This window comes from Oryzias latipes, chromosome 15, assembly GCF_002234675.1.
Source record: "Oryzias latipes chromosome 15, ASM223467v1".
NCBI classification, from domain to species: Eukaryota; Metazoa; Chordata; class Actinopteri; order Beloniformes; family Adrianichthyidae; genus Oryzias; species Oryzias latipes.
In genome coordinates this window covers 27,131,341-27,148,021 of record NC_019873.2, presented here as the reverse complement: position 1 = coordinate 27,148,021, position 16,681 = coordinate 27,131,341, and the positions used below count along the sequence as shown (strand labels likewise).

The window sequence follows — 16,681 nt, the reverse complement described above, 5'->3', positions numbered from 1 at the left end:
TAAAGCCAGGTACACCCTGAACAGATCACCAATCTGTTGCAGGGCCAATTCCTCACACCTTGAGACCATTTTTTTAGAGTCACCAATCAACCTATGAAGTATGCTTTTGGAATGTGGGAAGAAAATGGAGTTTCCGGAGATAAACCCACACGGTCCCAGCTAGGATTTGAACCAGGGCCCTGAGGGCGCTAACCACTAGCGCTACAATGAAATGTAAAAATTAATAATAAAAACTAAACCAAAACTAATTCTTAAAAATAACTGCTTATTCCATTTGGAAGAATAATGCCCAATTTAAGTCTGTCTGTGGGTTTTAATTGAAAATTGTCTTTTTTATGAGCAATTCTTTACACAAACATTAGTACTTATTATTTTTGTTTACGTTTATTTGATCTTAAAATTTTCACATGGAAATTTTGGAGCATTTCTGTCTCGCAGTACAGAACCCAGCTAGAGCAGGACAAAAGACTCGAGCAAATGGTTTGTAAGAATGCACACGGCAGCATATCATATTTAACTCATGTAAACAGATGTCGATTTGCTCATCAAATTGAGTTACGATGACAGAACCTCCAGAACTGGTCAGGTCCAGACAGGCGAACATGCTGCTGTAAGGAAGAAACTGGACATAGCAGTCAGCCAGGATCACTGCATGCAAAACCTGCTTACTCGAGGGCCAGCATCCAAAAGGATTTATCTGAAAAACTAGTGACGTTTGCATATTTAGTGAAAGTCAGCAAATGGGAAATAGGTTTTTCCTGTTGCTGCTGATACTCAAAGATCTTGGAGCAGCTTCAGCTCCAAAGGTAGAGCAGGATGGGCTCATAGAGAGAAAGAATCAAACAAATAAATAACACATTTTATAAAGTAAATCCTATTTGTTTTAATAACTAGATAGATGCTCACTACAGATGTTAGTACTGGAAGGCCTAACAATCAGGTTTAGTGTTTGTTTTTACTCAGTAGGGTAACTATTATTGAACTCATTACTAAATGTAACGTTTTTTTAAATTTTCTATATATCTTTTCATATAGTTTTTTTTTCAATGAGAACTACAACATGAACAATTAAGAGTGAGAGTACAGCTCCCTGAGGAGCTCCTGTTCTGCTGGACTCCTCCTACACACACATCCAAGTCTCACAATTTTCTGTGTCAGTTAATGAGGATCCACCCATTTTTATAAATCACATACATGTTATATTTTCAAAGTTTTGCTGTTTTTAGGCAAAATGAGAAACCTGTGTCATTTTATAGCACATATTTTCTGCAGAGCTGCCGTAGTTCATTAGAAATTCACCTCTGAGTTGTGGGCGGGACAACTCTCTCCTGCTAGCTTACTTCTTCCCCTCACATCTTCAACCAAAAAATTATCGTGCAACAAAAATGGCAGCAGTGTCAGAGCTATCAGTCGTGCAGTTTGGATCCAGAGTCCAGATCAGACGAGGAAAACAAAGACGTCCATGGATCTGTTTGTCTGACAGCGGATGCATCAGAATGGAGCGGCGCAGGAAGCTTGTGGCCCGCCCACCGTAGTTTTACATCACAAATACAATCTTTTTTCAAATGGAAATTTTTTGTCTTCTCCTGATTTACAACAATCCACATAAAGAAATACTCAGAAATGCAACTTTTAGCTTCATTTTCTTTATATATGTCCTACATCGTCAGAAAAAAGTCCAGAAGAACATGTCTAAAACACCAAAAAACAGTTTTTATCTAAGTATTCCTCCCTTCTTTTGCCCCGAAGAGGTGGTATCTCCTCATAGGAGAAGAAACAAACTCTAGAGTTATTTAGAGGTGGGACATTATGGTCTCTTTAGGATGTGGATTTTTTGCCTTAAGGTTAAGTATTCCATAGGTGTTAATGGCAGAAAGATAAGATCTGTAGAATAGCAGAACAAGACGAAAACAATTTTTTGTAGACTTTTCATCAGAATTTCCCCTAAAGCTGATGTTCACAGATGATCCATAGTATTTGGTCCATTTCCTCACCTGACTTTTGGAGAATAAAAATTGGAATTATAATCCTGTTGTCACATCTAATCTCAAACTAGTTCTATATCAAAACCAATGTTTTTTGTTTTTTTTAATGCTAGTCATTGAGTGAGAACCTATGGTCAGTTAACTAATCTTGCCTCCATCTTCATCCTATAGGATGTTAGATCCAGCTGCTCCAGAGCAGAGATTCTTTGGGTTTATGTCTTTCAATCGTTTGAAAAGGAAATATGGCTGAAAATTTTTTTTAAACCTTTAATGTAAAGCATGAATCTAGCCACAGGGGTTGCAAGCCAGTTGCCTCTGTGCCGGTCCCAAGCCCGGATAAATAGAGAGGGTTGCGTCAGGAAGGGCATCCGGCGTAAAAATTGCCAAAATAACCATGCGAATCATCCACAACACTTTAGACATACCGGATCGGTCGAGGCCCGGGTTAACAACGACCGCCACCGATGCTGTTAACCTACAGGGTGTCGGTGGAAATTTGACTACTGTTGGTCGAAGAAAGAGGGGAGGCAGAAGGGCACGTGGCCAGAGAGAGAAGGGAAAAGGCAGGAACATAGGTTTGAGAATAGGGACTCTTAACGTTGGCACAATGACAGGGAAAGGCAGAGAGCTGGCAGACATGATGGAGAGAAGGAAGGTAGATGTACTGTGTGTGCAGGAGACAAGGTGGAAGGGCAGCAAGGCACGTAGTATTGGAGGAGGATACAAACTGTTCTATCATGGTGTTGATAGGAAGAGAAATGGGGTAGGTGTGATTCTGAAGGGGGAGTTTGTAAACAGTGTTCTAGAGGTGAAAAGAGTCTCAGACAGGATGATGAGCTTAAAGTTAGAAATTGAAGGGGTGATGGTGAATGTAGTCAGTGGGTATGCGCCACAGGTTGGCTGTGAGTTAGAAGTGAAGGAGAGATTCTGGAGTGAGTTGGATGAGGTCATAGAGAGTTTCCCCAGAGGAGAGAGAGTTGTTATTGGAGCAGACTTTAATGGGCATGTTGGTGAGGGCAATAGAGGTGATGAGGAGGTGATGGGCAGGTTTGGTGTGAAGGAAAGGAATCTGGAGGGACAGATGGTGGTGGACTTTGCGAAGAGGATGGAAATGGCTGTAGTCAACACTTACTTCCAGAAGAGAGAGGAACATAGAGTGACATACAGAAGTGGAGGTAGGAGTACTCAGGTGGACTACATCCTATGTAGACGAGGTCATTTGAGAGAGGTTAATGACTGCAAAGTGGTGGTAGGAGAGAGTGTAGCCAGACAGCACCGCATGGTGGTGTGTAAGATGACTCTGGAGGCCAGGAAGAAGAAGAGAGGGAAAACAGAAAAGAAGACCAAGTGGTGGAAGCTACAGAATGAAGAAACTTGTGAGGAATTTAGGCAGAAGTTGAGGCAGGTCCTGGGTGGTCAGGATGAGCTCCCAGAGGACTGGGAAACTACAGCAGAGATTATCAGGGAAACAGGTAGGAAGGTGCTAGGTGTGTCATCTGGAAAGAGGAAAGACGGTAAAGAGACTTGGTGGTGGAATGAGGAAGTACAGGAATGCGTCCAGAGGAAGAGGTTGGCTAAAAGGAAGTGGGATGTAGAAAGGACTGAGGAAGGTAGACAGGAGTACAAGGAAGCGCAGCGTAGAGTGAAGAGAGAGGTGGCAAAGGCCAAACAGAAAGCTTACGATGAGCTTTATGACAGGTTAGACACAAAGGAAGGAGAGAAGGACTTGTACAGGCTAGCCAGACAGAGAGACAGAGATGGGAAGGACGTGCAACAGATAAGGGTGATTAAGGACAGAGATGGAAAGGTGCTAACAACCCAGGAGAGTGTACAGAAAAGATGGAAGGAGTATTTTGAGGAGCTGATGAACGTGGAAAATGACAGGGAAAGAAGGGAGGAAGATGTGGTTGTTGTGGAGCAGGAAGTAGCAGAGATTGGAAAGGAGGAGGTTAGGAAGGCTCTGAAAAGGATGAGGAGCGGAAAGGCCGTTGGTCCTGATGACGTACCTGTGGAGGTATGGAAGTGCCTAGGAGAGACAGCAGTGGAATTTCTAACAAGGTTGTTCAATAGGATTCTAGAGAGTGAGAAGATGCCTGAGGAATGGAGGAGAAGCGTTCTGGTCCCGATCTTTAAGAACAAGGGTGACATGCAGAACTGCAGCAACTATAGAGGAATAAAGTTGATGAGCCACACAATGAAGCTGTGGGAAAGAGTAGTGGAAGCCAGGCATAGGAAGAAGGTGGAGATCTGTGAGCAGCAGTATGGTTTCATGCCCCGTAAGAGCACCACTGATGCCATTTTTGCTTTGAGAATGTTGATGGAAAAGTACAGAGAAGGTCAGAAGGAGCTGCATTGTGTGTTCGTAGATTTAGAGAAGGCGTATGACAGGGTGCCGAGGGAGGAGCTGTGGTACTGTATGAGGTCGTCTGGAGTGGCAGAGAAGTATGTCAGAGTAGTTCAGGACATGTATGAGAGAAGTATGACGGTGGTGAGATGTGCTGTAGGTCAGACAGAGGAGTTCAAGGTGGAGGTGGGACTACACCAAGGATCAGCTTTGAGTCCTTTTTTGTTTGCTATGCTGATGGACAGGCTGACAGACGAGGTAAGACAGGAATCTCCCTGGACAATGATGTTTGCGGATGACATTGTAATTTGCAGTGAGAGTAGAGAGCAGGTGGAGGAACAGCTAGAGAGGTGGAGGTTTGCTCTGGAAAGAAGAGGCATGAAGGTCAGTCGTAGTAAGACAGAATACATGTGTCTGAACGAGAGGGATCAAGGTAGAAGCGTTAGGTTACAGGGGGCTGAGGTGAAGAAGGTGCAGGAGTTTAAGTACTTGGGGTCAACAGTTCAGTGTGATGGGGATTGTGGAAAAGAGGTGAAGAGGCGAGTGCAGGCAGGTTGGAGCGGGTGGAGGAAAGTGTCAGGAGTGTTGTGTGACAGAAAAGTGCCAGCAAGACTCAAAGGAAAGGTGTACAAGACATTGGTGAGACCAGCTCTGCTCTATGGGTTAGAGACGGTAGCAGTGAGACAGAGACAAGAGGCTGAGATGGAGGTAGCGGAGATGAAGATGTTGAGGTTCTCCTTAGGAGTGACCAGGTTAGACAGGATAAGGAACGAGTACATCAGAGGGACGGCTCATGTTGCCTGTGTTGGCGACAAAGTCAGAGAAGCCAGACTGAGATGGTTTGGACATGTTCAGAGGAGGGATAGTGGATATATTGGTAGAAGGATGTTGGAGATGGAGCTGCCTGGCCGGAGGGCAAGAGGACGGCCAAAGAGGAGATATATGGATGTCTTGACAGAGGACATGAAGTTGGCTAATGTTAGGGTAGAAGATGTCCATGATAGAGTGAGGTGGAAAAGGATGATTCGCTGTGGCGACCCCTGATGGGAAAAGCCGAAAGAGAAAGAAGAAGAATGTAAAGCATGAATTGATATGTAAATGAATTTTCATGTTAGCAGTTTCTCAGTCTATTCATGCTCAATGCTCTGAAAAACACTCCACAGCTTTTTTTTTTTAGGTCTGTGCTTTTAGAATATTTCGTACACAGTAAAAATTTTAATGTGATAAAACCACATCTATTTGTGGAGCTTTTTTTTGCCGACCAAGGCACTTTCAGAAACACCTTAACTCATTTATATTTTGTTTTTCAACCTACACCTGTGCAAATTATGAGGAAAACATTGCTCTAAATAAAGCACCTTTGTCTGCATTTCAGCCAGAAAATGAACAAAGTCTGGATTTTTTATCATCATGTGACGTCTTTCGCCTAATGGATGGAAGGAGAAAAGCTCTGCTGTCCCTCAGAGAACATCACCCACATCTCGGCATCTCGGTTACTTCTGTGTGATTTGTCGAGATTTTTCAGTTACCACTTTCAAGATAAAAGTCGTCATGTTCTTTGATGAAGCTTTAATTTATTCTTGAGCTAGTGACACTTTAGATTATATTCATTCAAAATTCTCTTTTCTCCCTTTTCTTTCCTTCTGGCAATGGACCAAGATGGTTAAAAAAACAAGTTTTCAATGTGTGTGGAGACCTAAAGGACATTTCAGAAGGCGTAAATGAAAATGTTTTAAAACTGCAGAATAAATCCCCTACAATCCTTGGGAAGGCAAAATCTGATGGTCATCAGACGCTGACGACAGCAGCATAGATGGAAAAAAAGGTTTTTGCTGAAGTTACAAAACGTTTTAAACACGGAAAAGGTACCGTTGTGAAAATATTTTACACAGATGTTAGTTCTGTGAAATATTCATCCAGATAATATTCTTTTTAATAAGTTCTGATCAATCTCAATATTGGAATTTCTGTCTCTGTCTACAGTAATGCCATCTAGAATGTACGTAGGAAGGGAGTTATGGCTCAGCCCTCCGTATTCCTTCACAAAGGCGCTTGTGCCTCATCAGCAGAGGTTCTTATAGGTCATTGTCTCGTCAAAGGTCAGCTCATTACCAGCGAGTCCTCGGATCAGAGGTGCAGCCCTCATATTAGTCTGTCCTTCATCATTCCCCCACCGACCTCATCCACAGCTGCCCCATTTTCCAGCCCATTTTTTCCCCTTTGCATTTGAACTATTCCCTACAGAATCACCCAGATTCCATGATTATATCTCTTTGACCATCGATATAGAAGTTGTGAAGTTGTCAGCGGATCTGCAGTGGTGTTGTTTGTGTGCCAAAGCATGGCAGTGGTGTTTTCAACCTGAAGGCTCTGTAGGGAGGAAGGTTTCACTCAACTGCACTGCTGCTGTGGGGAGCTCTTAATTACTGCCATAGTTCTTCTACCAAATATCCAGTGACGTCTGACGGGTTCTTAGTGCAAGGTTATGTATAGAATGAAATGTTTCTGATATGAAATTTAGCTTTTAGTGATCAAAAGTTTCAAGATTTATCAAACTTTAACAAATGTTTAGCCTTAGTCACAACTGCCCTCACGGGTGATAAATTGTCAAACCTGAACGGGGGACGTCAGTGCACCACACAAAACTGTAAGCCGCTGGGTTGGCCCATTGAGCAAAAATATTCAGGTTCATTTTTTTTCTTCGGGGATGCTGCAGGTCGTAGTGAACAACAGATGATAAGTGGGCGGTCCTTCCATGCAACCTGACTGTTAGAAATGTGGAAATTAGACAATCAAAGGACAGTTCGTATGGGAGATTCACATGCCACTGGCATAAGGACTAGACTGGCATAAGGACTAGACTGACAACCAGAGTGTGGCTGTTGCTCTATGGCCCAGACATCCCAAAACCCCCAGCATGTGACTGAGGCCATACAAGAGGCTGTTCAACCACGGAGGCAGCAAAAGTATTGTATGAATTCCATGTCTTTTAGTCAGTTAACCTGTTGTCAGACAACATGGTCTCAAATGAAATTATTTTATAGCCACTCGAGTCCCTATTCAAAACAACGTTGAAGATGAGAAGCGTTTGTTGTGTCTCTATTGTAATGTTCCTAGTAAATATGATGAACTGGTTTTAGAAAAGGATCCTCTGTTTTGAACGGCTGTCTCATTTTTACAGCTTTAAATGGGCTTGATCCCCCACTTTTAATGAGTTGCATACATAGGAGAAAACAATGTAGAGCGTTGACTGTTATACACTACATTTAGTGAAATGGATCAGAGGTGCAACGGTTTGGAACACACTGCCTGATCACATCAGTAAAGGCCCGTACACACCGGGACGAATATTCGCCAGGCGTTATTCGCCAGCGTTTTTCGCCACGTTTTTTGTGTTCACACCCAGGCGATTTTCGCTGACGATGAGTGGAGTGAACATGCAATTTCATTCCCTGACATTAGATGGCGCTTAATGTAAAACAGAAATACTCCTGTACACAAGGTGGCGCTGCGCAACTTTACGCTTCTTAAAGTCGCTTTTCACTCAGAAGAAGAGAGCAAGTACTTACACGCTTGTCAGAATCAAACAAAGAAAACATGAATATTTCAAGCACCAGTAGCTCCAACTGGTGCTTGGTTCGGGGATATTTTAGAATGTCCGTCATTATTCCTTCGCGGCAGTGTAGACGCTACTTGGCGTCTATCTTCTTCGCTGGTATGTGTGCTCAGCAAGGCAGTTTTGTGTTTGAGCGCCCCCAAGTTGTGTTTTACTGTAACTTCAGAAGCTCCAGACACGTGAGCAAAAGCGCCATTCTCATTGGTCGAGTAGATTTCGACGCGACGCGACGGAAAAAAAAAACGAACCCGCTTTAACGGGCGTTTTTTGACGCTTTAACGCCTGGCGTTTTTTCGCGTCGGTGTGCACACTCTCGTTGGTGCCCTTTGTTTAGTGACGAGGCGTTAAACGTCGGCGAAAATCGCCGGCGAAATTCGTCCCGGTGTGAACAGGCCTTATCTCTGAAAATCACACAGTTACAAACAAACCAGACATGCACCCATAGTTGAAATGATCCTTCAGGAGCATTCATCCTAGAGTTGTTTTATGGTGTAAACAGTCATGTTTGTGGTCATGTCTACTCTGTGTTGTTGTCTAAGTTTTCATGTCCCTCAATGTGCCCGATGTCTGTTTGTGTCTTTTGTCTTTACCTGCGTTATGACAAAAGATATTTAGCTTTTGGGTTAATTCTGGCATATTTATGTTCTAGCTATGCTTAAACGTAGATTATTGTGCATTGTCCCAATGAATCGGTTAGTTCAAAAGGAGCCAAAGTCCACAATTTTTTAAAGTAGAGATATTATATGTTCTATGGTCTTCAAGGGAAAAGCTATCTGATTATGTGCAAAAAAGTCCCAAGTCCGTTGTAATGTGTTGACTATGCTTGACATTTAAAATGCATTAATGCAAATCCCTGGACTTGGGCCTCTCTTGCATGGGTTCAGCTTTATCCCATAGAGGGCAGCACTAGTTACCCAATATGGCAGCACCCCTGTTTAATTCAAGAAGGGCCCAAGTCCAGAGACTTTAGTTTGCTAGTCCTCTGAAATGATAAAAGTGAGGTGCTTCATATTATAGCATTTGTAAGCTATGAACTGGTGCTAAATCTGGGTAAAGTATTAATCATTTGGTGTAGCCTCCCTTTAAGCTATGCAATTAAAATAATTTCCTGGCAAAACAAACCTCTTGGACTTGGGCCCCTTTTGAACTAACCGATTCAATTCAAATTACAATTTAATTCCAAAACCAACCCAAAATTTCGGATCTCTCTGTCAGAAATGTAAAACACTAAATTTATTCTCCTTCCTAACAAAAAATTCTAGTAATAAATTGAGTTTTTCTCATGAAAGAATGAAAAATCAGATAACACTTTTGCTGCCAGCAGCACACTTTGGCAGAAAAAGCCAAACGATGTCTTACTCAGTTTGAGACAGTCATATTTTGAAAATTATGGACTCAAAGACTAAATGTCTCAAGCATGATGTACTCCAATTTTCAGCGCTGCTGCCACGCAGCTGTGAATCCTGGGTAATACTGAGACATCTATTTGTTCAGCTGTAATGTGTAAAATATTTGAGGCGTATGAAGCATTTGTTGGATTAACATACAAATTAGGGACGAATCCTACAGCACGGCAGTTTCTGTCGGATGTTTTCTGCTACACAAGTTACTTGTTACGTTTTATGTTAATGAAATATCAGCACACAAGAATGTTATCACTTCTATTTAGTCACAGTGTGCCAAATGTTTTCTCATAATTGTGCAAAAACACATCAGTCTTGACTCAGTTGATTATCCAATTGCCCCTGTGACGATACGAAGAGCCTCGAATGTCAGCTGGGCTTTGGATGGAGAGCCGGAGCTCAGCACTTCCCCCAGGCTTTTGGTCCAAACCGTGTCTTCTCAAAGAGCTCGCCTTGCTCTTTGATGTGTGGATGGAGGCGTTTTGTTCAAAGGGATAACCTTTCCTGGGCACTTCTTTGAAATGATAATTCTCCAGCTTGCTGCGGGTGGAGCTGGAGCACCATCTGCAAAGAGGTCAATCAATGTCAAATAAGGCAACCGCTTACGGCCTCACCAGAGCCTCCCGCGCAGGTACCTGGCGTCTGCTGGTGCCACGCTGCGAATCTCTTAGCTTCTGGAAAAAGGAATATCACAGATTGTGAGCTGCGTAGTTGTCCTTTCACGGATCAGAGGACGGTTTTGAATTAATCTGGTCGAGTGTTTTTTGCAGACATGTGAGGCCCGAGTTGAGTTTTCCTTTTCTGTGCAGCAAGCACTTTCTGTGTACCAGTGGTGAGAGGGACACAGCTGTGTGTAATTACCTCAGTAATATAGCCTGGATATGGTCCACCTGCTGCAGAGTGAACCCTCTATCCAACCCAACGCTTCTGACAGAAAAAGGGATGAGTGCCTGCTGATTACAGCTTTGATGATGCAGCGAGGAGGCTGTGTTTTATGGGGAGATATATCTGGCTCTGGGATAATTTGCTGGAATTATTCAATCTTTCTTGAACAATGGCATGTATTATCAAGGCGGGATCACAGACTCAACACTCAAATGTTACATGTCACGTCAGAGATAAATTATGTTTCTTAATAAAAAATGGATGTGATTCTCTGACTTCACCAGCTTCCCGTTTATAAAATTAAAAATCAAGTTTACTAACTTTAGAAAATATTTAAAATATATATATTTAATGAAAATACAAACACTGGCGCCACGCTGCTTTTCCCCATCTGGATGCTGGAGTTGTAGCTCGACAAAGAAGTGTAGGACAGAGACACAACTCTCCCATGGGTGTGGGCTCCAGCTGGAGCAGACATGCTAGGGCAACGTGTTCCTATTATTGTTTGTGACAGAGTGAAGACGGAAACGCAAGAAACAGAAATGTGTGCGTGGAGTCTGCACGCCGGATGCCGCTGCGACTGCCCTCTGTGTAATTATGGGCATGGGTGGCCAGCGATGACAGCTCATCTGTTAGCCAGCTAGCGGGAGTCCGGTGCACCTGGCGAGCGACAGACAGGTGCAAAATATGAATCCGATGTAGAAATAAAAAATATATAAATAAACAAGTTAGTGTGTGACACTTTGTTTAGGTTTAGGTGTTTAGGTTGATTTAAAAATAAATTCTGCATTTTACTGTAAAGGAGTAACTTATTCAAAATTTCTCTAACTTCAATTACTTTTAATGAATTTTATTATACATTATAAAAATGAGAAATTTCACAATTTTATTTTACATCAGTCAAAAAAACCAATGAATTTCTTTAATTTTGTAGTTGTTTTTTATTTATCTGCTTCTGTCAGTGGCTCCAGCTGGCAGGAGTCTGGCACACCTGGCGAGCGACGGACAGGTGCAAAATAGTAAACAAAGTTTTTTTTTTTTTATTAAATAAGTGAAATCTGTTTGGGGTTGGTTTTAAACTTTTTTTAAATATTTTTTTCTGCATTTTTACTGTAAAGGTAGACTTTTTGTTGCTTTAGACGAGATTTTATCTTCCACCTCTTGTTTTTTTGACAACTATGAATTCCTAGTTCAGGTGTTTGCTTTCCATAAAAATAATAATATTTTCCATTCTTGGATTCAGAAATCTAAGAATGTATTTCATTTTTCTAGTTTTCATAAGTTGCTCCTGTCTGCTTGGCCATGACAGCTCGTCTGTTATCCTGCTACACCTGGTGAGCGACACACAGGTGCAAAATATTAATCGAATGTAGATATCAATTTTTTCAATTTAAACAAAAGACTATATGAGACTTTGAAATCTGTTAAGGGTTGATTTTAAACTTTTAAAAATAGTTATTTCTGGATTTTTACTGTAAAGGAGGAACTTATTCAAATGTAGAATCTTCCTCTTGTTTTTTTTTAATAATTATACATTCTATAAAGCATTTTTTTCATCAAAAAACATATGAATAAAATGACCTATGAATCTTTTCTAGTTTTTCTAAGTTGCTCCTGTTGGCGCTACACTCAAACTTGTTGTGCAGAGCACGTTTTTATCAATATGACCATCCCTCCTGTTCGAAGCCATGGGATCCAATCAGTGATGAGTAATGGCTGGGCAGGTTAGCGTGCGGTGATCCCAGCTTTCTAATTAGTCTTCCATTAACTTTTTCAACCTTGGCAACTCCAGGGTGCACGCTCAACATACACAATCTTCAGCCCAAACACCGGACCTCTGATCTTAAAACCTTCAGTGAAATATCTGCGTGTTCCTCTCATCTGTGCTTGTTTAAGTAAAGCCTGACATGACCGGCGGTGTCTGTTCCGGTACCTGTGTTCCGGTACCTGTGTGCCGATACCTGTGTGCCGGTTCCAGATCACCCTCTATGTTGACTCTTGGGCAGACCGTCAAGATGCTGCAGCAAGGAGGACAAAACGGAAATGCCTGAAATGGTCGTTTCATTTTTTTAACTTAGGAAAATCTAAAACTCACGAATATTTCTTAGATGAAACTTTCCATTAGACTGATTAAATTACTATCTATGTGTAAAGTCACATGTACCAGGACGGGGGGGTTGGCCTGCAGGGATTGAGTTTTTCAGGCCCGTGGAGGGTCATGCAAAGACCCACTCCCAATAAAAATGGTGTTTGTAACATGTTCTTGTGGCATTTTCCTGAAGTCAACTCAAGACACTTTTACTCATAAATGCTTTTGGCTGACTGGTTTCATTGTTATTGTTATATTTTTATTCTACGTTTATTTTTCTGCTTTTACTGTATGTTTTTACTGTTCAGCGCTTTGTGATTTTAAATGTGAAAGGCGCTCTATAAATAAACCTTACTTACTTACTATGACGTATTTGTGACGTAAGCTGGCTGAAGCACAAGCTCCCGGCTCCGAGCCCTCAGCGATGGGGAGGGGAAAGGGGGCGTGGTTGCTCCGCCCCAAAATTCCCTGTACAGGTTAGACCTGCAGACCCGCAGACAGCCCATACCTTCCTGAAAGGGCATTTGGGGTTTTATTTTTTACATGCTGGCCTGTCTGTCTGATGCAAAACATGACTTTAGGAAATGTTCTGTTGTACAGTTTTTATTATTTTTTTATAATAGCGTACCAGATTCAGTCTGCTGGAAATTCCTGCAGAGCAGCTGCCCTGTGGCCTTCCTGCACACAGTGGTATGCTTCATCATAGAGCATCATCACTTTTCTGTTTGTCAGCCAGCCCCCCCACTTCAAAGGACACTCGAAGCTTTCTATTGTTGAAGGTTTGAGAGTCTACATATTATGAACAAAGCCCCCCAGGACATCTAGCAAAATAAAATGTTAGCAGCCTGAATGCAGCGCCTAACATTTACTCCAAAGCACTGATCATAAACTATTTATAGCTGCATGTCTATATGAGTATCAGAAGGGTGCCTCTTTAAATTGGACCCCATCGGCGGGGTCAGAGACGGGGCTGTTAGCTTTCTTTATCCAATAAGAATATCACCATGTTGCATTGAGAAGGATGGCTGGCAGATGGCTTTCCTGTTAAATTGCCATCATTCTGTCAAGCAATTATCTGCTGCCGTGGTGGGTTATGGGTTTCTGTGGCTAATGCCGGCGCTCCGTGTGATGGAGAGGGGTAAAGGTGGAGCCGCTGACCTCCGTCTCCATCATTTCTCCACAAAGCTCCTTCAATCAGACACTATTGAAGTCGCTCGGGGTAACTTCCTGTTTAGTACTCAACCTTTATGTGGTGTTAACAAAAAAAATGTAACAATAATTTATTTTCCAATAGATGTCTTGCGTATTCTGACATTTGCTCATCACCACAAACCCCGTTTTTTTGCTAAAATATTTGATTTGAAGTTTCATAAAAGTAATAAAAGAAAACGCTTGGTTTTACTTTGTAAACATATTCGAAAAATTTGAACTCAGTGTCAAGGAGGAATTCTACTTCAAAATAAAAGAAAGCTCTTTGCTTCTCCATCCGCAGGGCCGGTCGGCTGAAAATAGATGTTCAGACATTTTACAAAAGCTTTTTCTTTTTTTACATTAGTGAACTTTAAATTCCACCCCTTTAAAACTAAGATCGTAAAGCAGGATGGAAAAAACGTTTGTTAGCGTTTCCCTTTTAGTTCTGTCCTGCCATCGTCTTGGATTGAAGGACCTGAATGTTTTTCGCAATTCTGCCAACATTTCATGCTCAAACACTCACCTTCACTAAATCTGCACGCACAGAGCACACGGACAAATGAATTTTGGACAAAGTCAACGAATCCCCCCCCCCCCAAAAAAAAACAACAAATAAATAAACAACAATGATGACATCACAGCGGGAGAAAATGTCAAAACAATAAATGGGGCCAAAATTTTTAAAATCCACTCATGAAGCCGAAACACAGGTGTCGGAAATAATAAAAGGAAGTTTTGAAATTATTATGGGATGGCCACAGAACAGAGGGCTTGGCGGCCATTTTCCTGCAAATTTGGCGATTTTCACAATTTTGCATAATATGGGAAAAGAAAACCTGTTTGAGTGATCCTCATGTCACACACATGCCCCCAGTGTAAGTCTACAACCATAACCAACGTTTTGTTGACCTTTGACTTCAGGAAGAGGCCGCCATCTTGAACTTTCAAAAAAAAAAATCACCTTTTGCACGAACTACAAATTTAAATTCCTCCTAGGGATTCCGATCTATTGCCTCCTTACTCCTCTTTTTAAGCTACTTGGGAAAAAATTTTGGTTTTAGAAGTTGTCGATTTTTAGCTGCGTTAGTGTAGTGAGCGTTCAAAAATGGCGTTCGTCTTTTGACCACATATTTTTCTTACCAGGTTATTGTGAAAATTTGATACGCAAATTGTTAGCTCAAGCTTAATAAAACAATATGAATATTAATGTGACTATATTAGGAATGTAGCCAACAAAACCTCCGTTGCTAAGGAAATTCAAAAATGTACTTTTGCCGATTCTTCTAAGATTATCATTGGCCTGTTTGTTGCTTCCAGGTGACCAAAAGTGAAAATGGTTGCTATGGAGATAAAACTAACAGAAAAGCTGCCATTTTGAAAATGTTTTTTTTTTTTCACGAATTTGTCAAATGCAGCACTGAATAAGGTGGCAGGGGGTAAAGGGGGGTAGTGAGGGGTGCTAAGCAGTTAGGACGTGTTAAAATGGGGGGGCGAGGGCAGGGCAGGTAGCGCTGTTTGAGGCTTTAATTTTTTTTTCTTTCAAAAGGCTCCAATCTTTGTAAACTATCTGTTTTTACGATGTAAAATTAGCTTTTCATTTTAGGAACGTTTTTTAATTTATGGATACTTTTTGGGCTTAATTTGTCGCATTAAAGATAAAAATATCTCATTTCATGGTGTCATAAATTATTGCTTTGGTTTTTAAATTTCTCTAATGTTTCTTTATTTCCTTCAAACGCTCTTCTCTTTCTCCTGGTTGTACAATTTTCTGTACATTTAAATATAAAAAAAATAATCTGTTTCTCATTTCCCGTTGTTATTCTAAAATTGTCGAACTGCCCAGCGTGTCTTCCTGCTGTATAATTTACAGGCAAACCTTTGTCCTTTTTGTTCTTTTGTGCAGATCACACGGGTCATTTTCTGCGTCTTCCTGGAGAATGATTTTGCCATCTACAAGAAGAAAATGTCTGACTTTTTCAAAGGTACGTCTGTGTTCTCTAGTATTTACCCACCTTAAGCTCTGAGAATCGTGAATCCAGTACTTCTAATGCTTCACATGCTTGGAGAGGCCCGTCTTTGCAGGTTTTTTATGTTAATTGAGCTCTTGAATGACAAGTTCAAATGTAATTTCAGACGGTTATTTGGTAGAATTTGTGCTGACAGTTTTAAAAAACACAAGTGTCACTTGTTGTCTTATAAAGACCAGCGTATACGTTTTTTTTAGTTTATCTTCCTCGCACGTTTTTCTTGTGAGACTTAAATGTCAGATTTGATTGACTATAATAATGACATGAATGTGGAGCAAAATAGAAAGTGTGCGTGTGCCTAGCAACTGATCGTCCCTGGCTACTGCTTCTCTCGGCTCTGTGCGAAATAAACAAACATCCATTATCTCCTGCTCCCGCTTTCTTCTCTGTCCCTTTCGCAATCCCCTCCCCTCTTTCATGCCATCATCTTCATGCATGGACCGGGAGCAGTCACCAGCTCTGATAGGGCTCCACAGAGGATTGAACTGAATAGCTCGGGAGCTGAAAGAGGCTGGCTGGTTTCGGCAGCCCAGCATTACCTCCCATTTGCCTCACTTTTCCCTCCTCACCTCCCCAGCGGAATACCAGCTCTCAGGCCTTCATCTGGCTGTTCCCAGATGGAGAGTGTTTTGTTCTCTGTGCACTCCTGTCACCTCCACCCCCCCCCCCCCCCCCTCTACCCAGTCTTTTCCAAGAGAGATTACATTCCAGGGAGAGACCTTAATTATGCCTGTCTGCCCCTGTGCATCCAGCACCCATCTCATCATATTAGTGCTGTGAAAGGAAGCTGTTCTCCAGTGATGACTATTACCATTTAAAAGAGTCGCCTAGGCAGTGAATGCATGCATGGTGCTCCCATGAATGCTTTCATCAGTGCATCAGTGAGAATGTCACAAAAAGCTCTGAGACTTATTTCATAGATCCCAGAAAAGCTGTTGTTTACCAAGATACAGTTATTTGCTCATGAGGAAGAATAAAGTCAGTCGGTGGTTTAATGTTGGGTCGCTTAGACAGAACATAGCAAAAAGTCTTAGTTACAACTGTCCCTATGGATGGATATGGGCGAAAAATGGACAAACCTGTACAGGGCACGCAGGTGGCCCACAGGTAATAGCAGGGCCATGGACCATTTAGTGTACCT

The 16,681-nt window shown here is 41.8% G+C and overlaps 1 protein-coding gene across 3 annotated transcripts in view; it reads left to right on the top strand.

Annotated features, from left to right (window-relative positions):
* Positions 1–16,681, top strand: part of macrod2 (MACRO domain containing 2) — a 427,744-nt gene that overhangs the window by 369,925 nt on the left and 41,138 nt on the right. For all 3 annotated transcript variants that reach the window (XM_023963152.1, XM_023963153.1, XM_023963151.1), the window contains exon 9: positions 15,417–15,495. In XM_023963152.1, the coding sequence (XP_023818920.1) occupies positions 15,417–15,495 (79 nt within the window). The remainder of the gene's footprint in view (positions 1–15,416; positions 15,496–16,681) is intronic.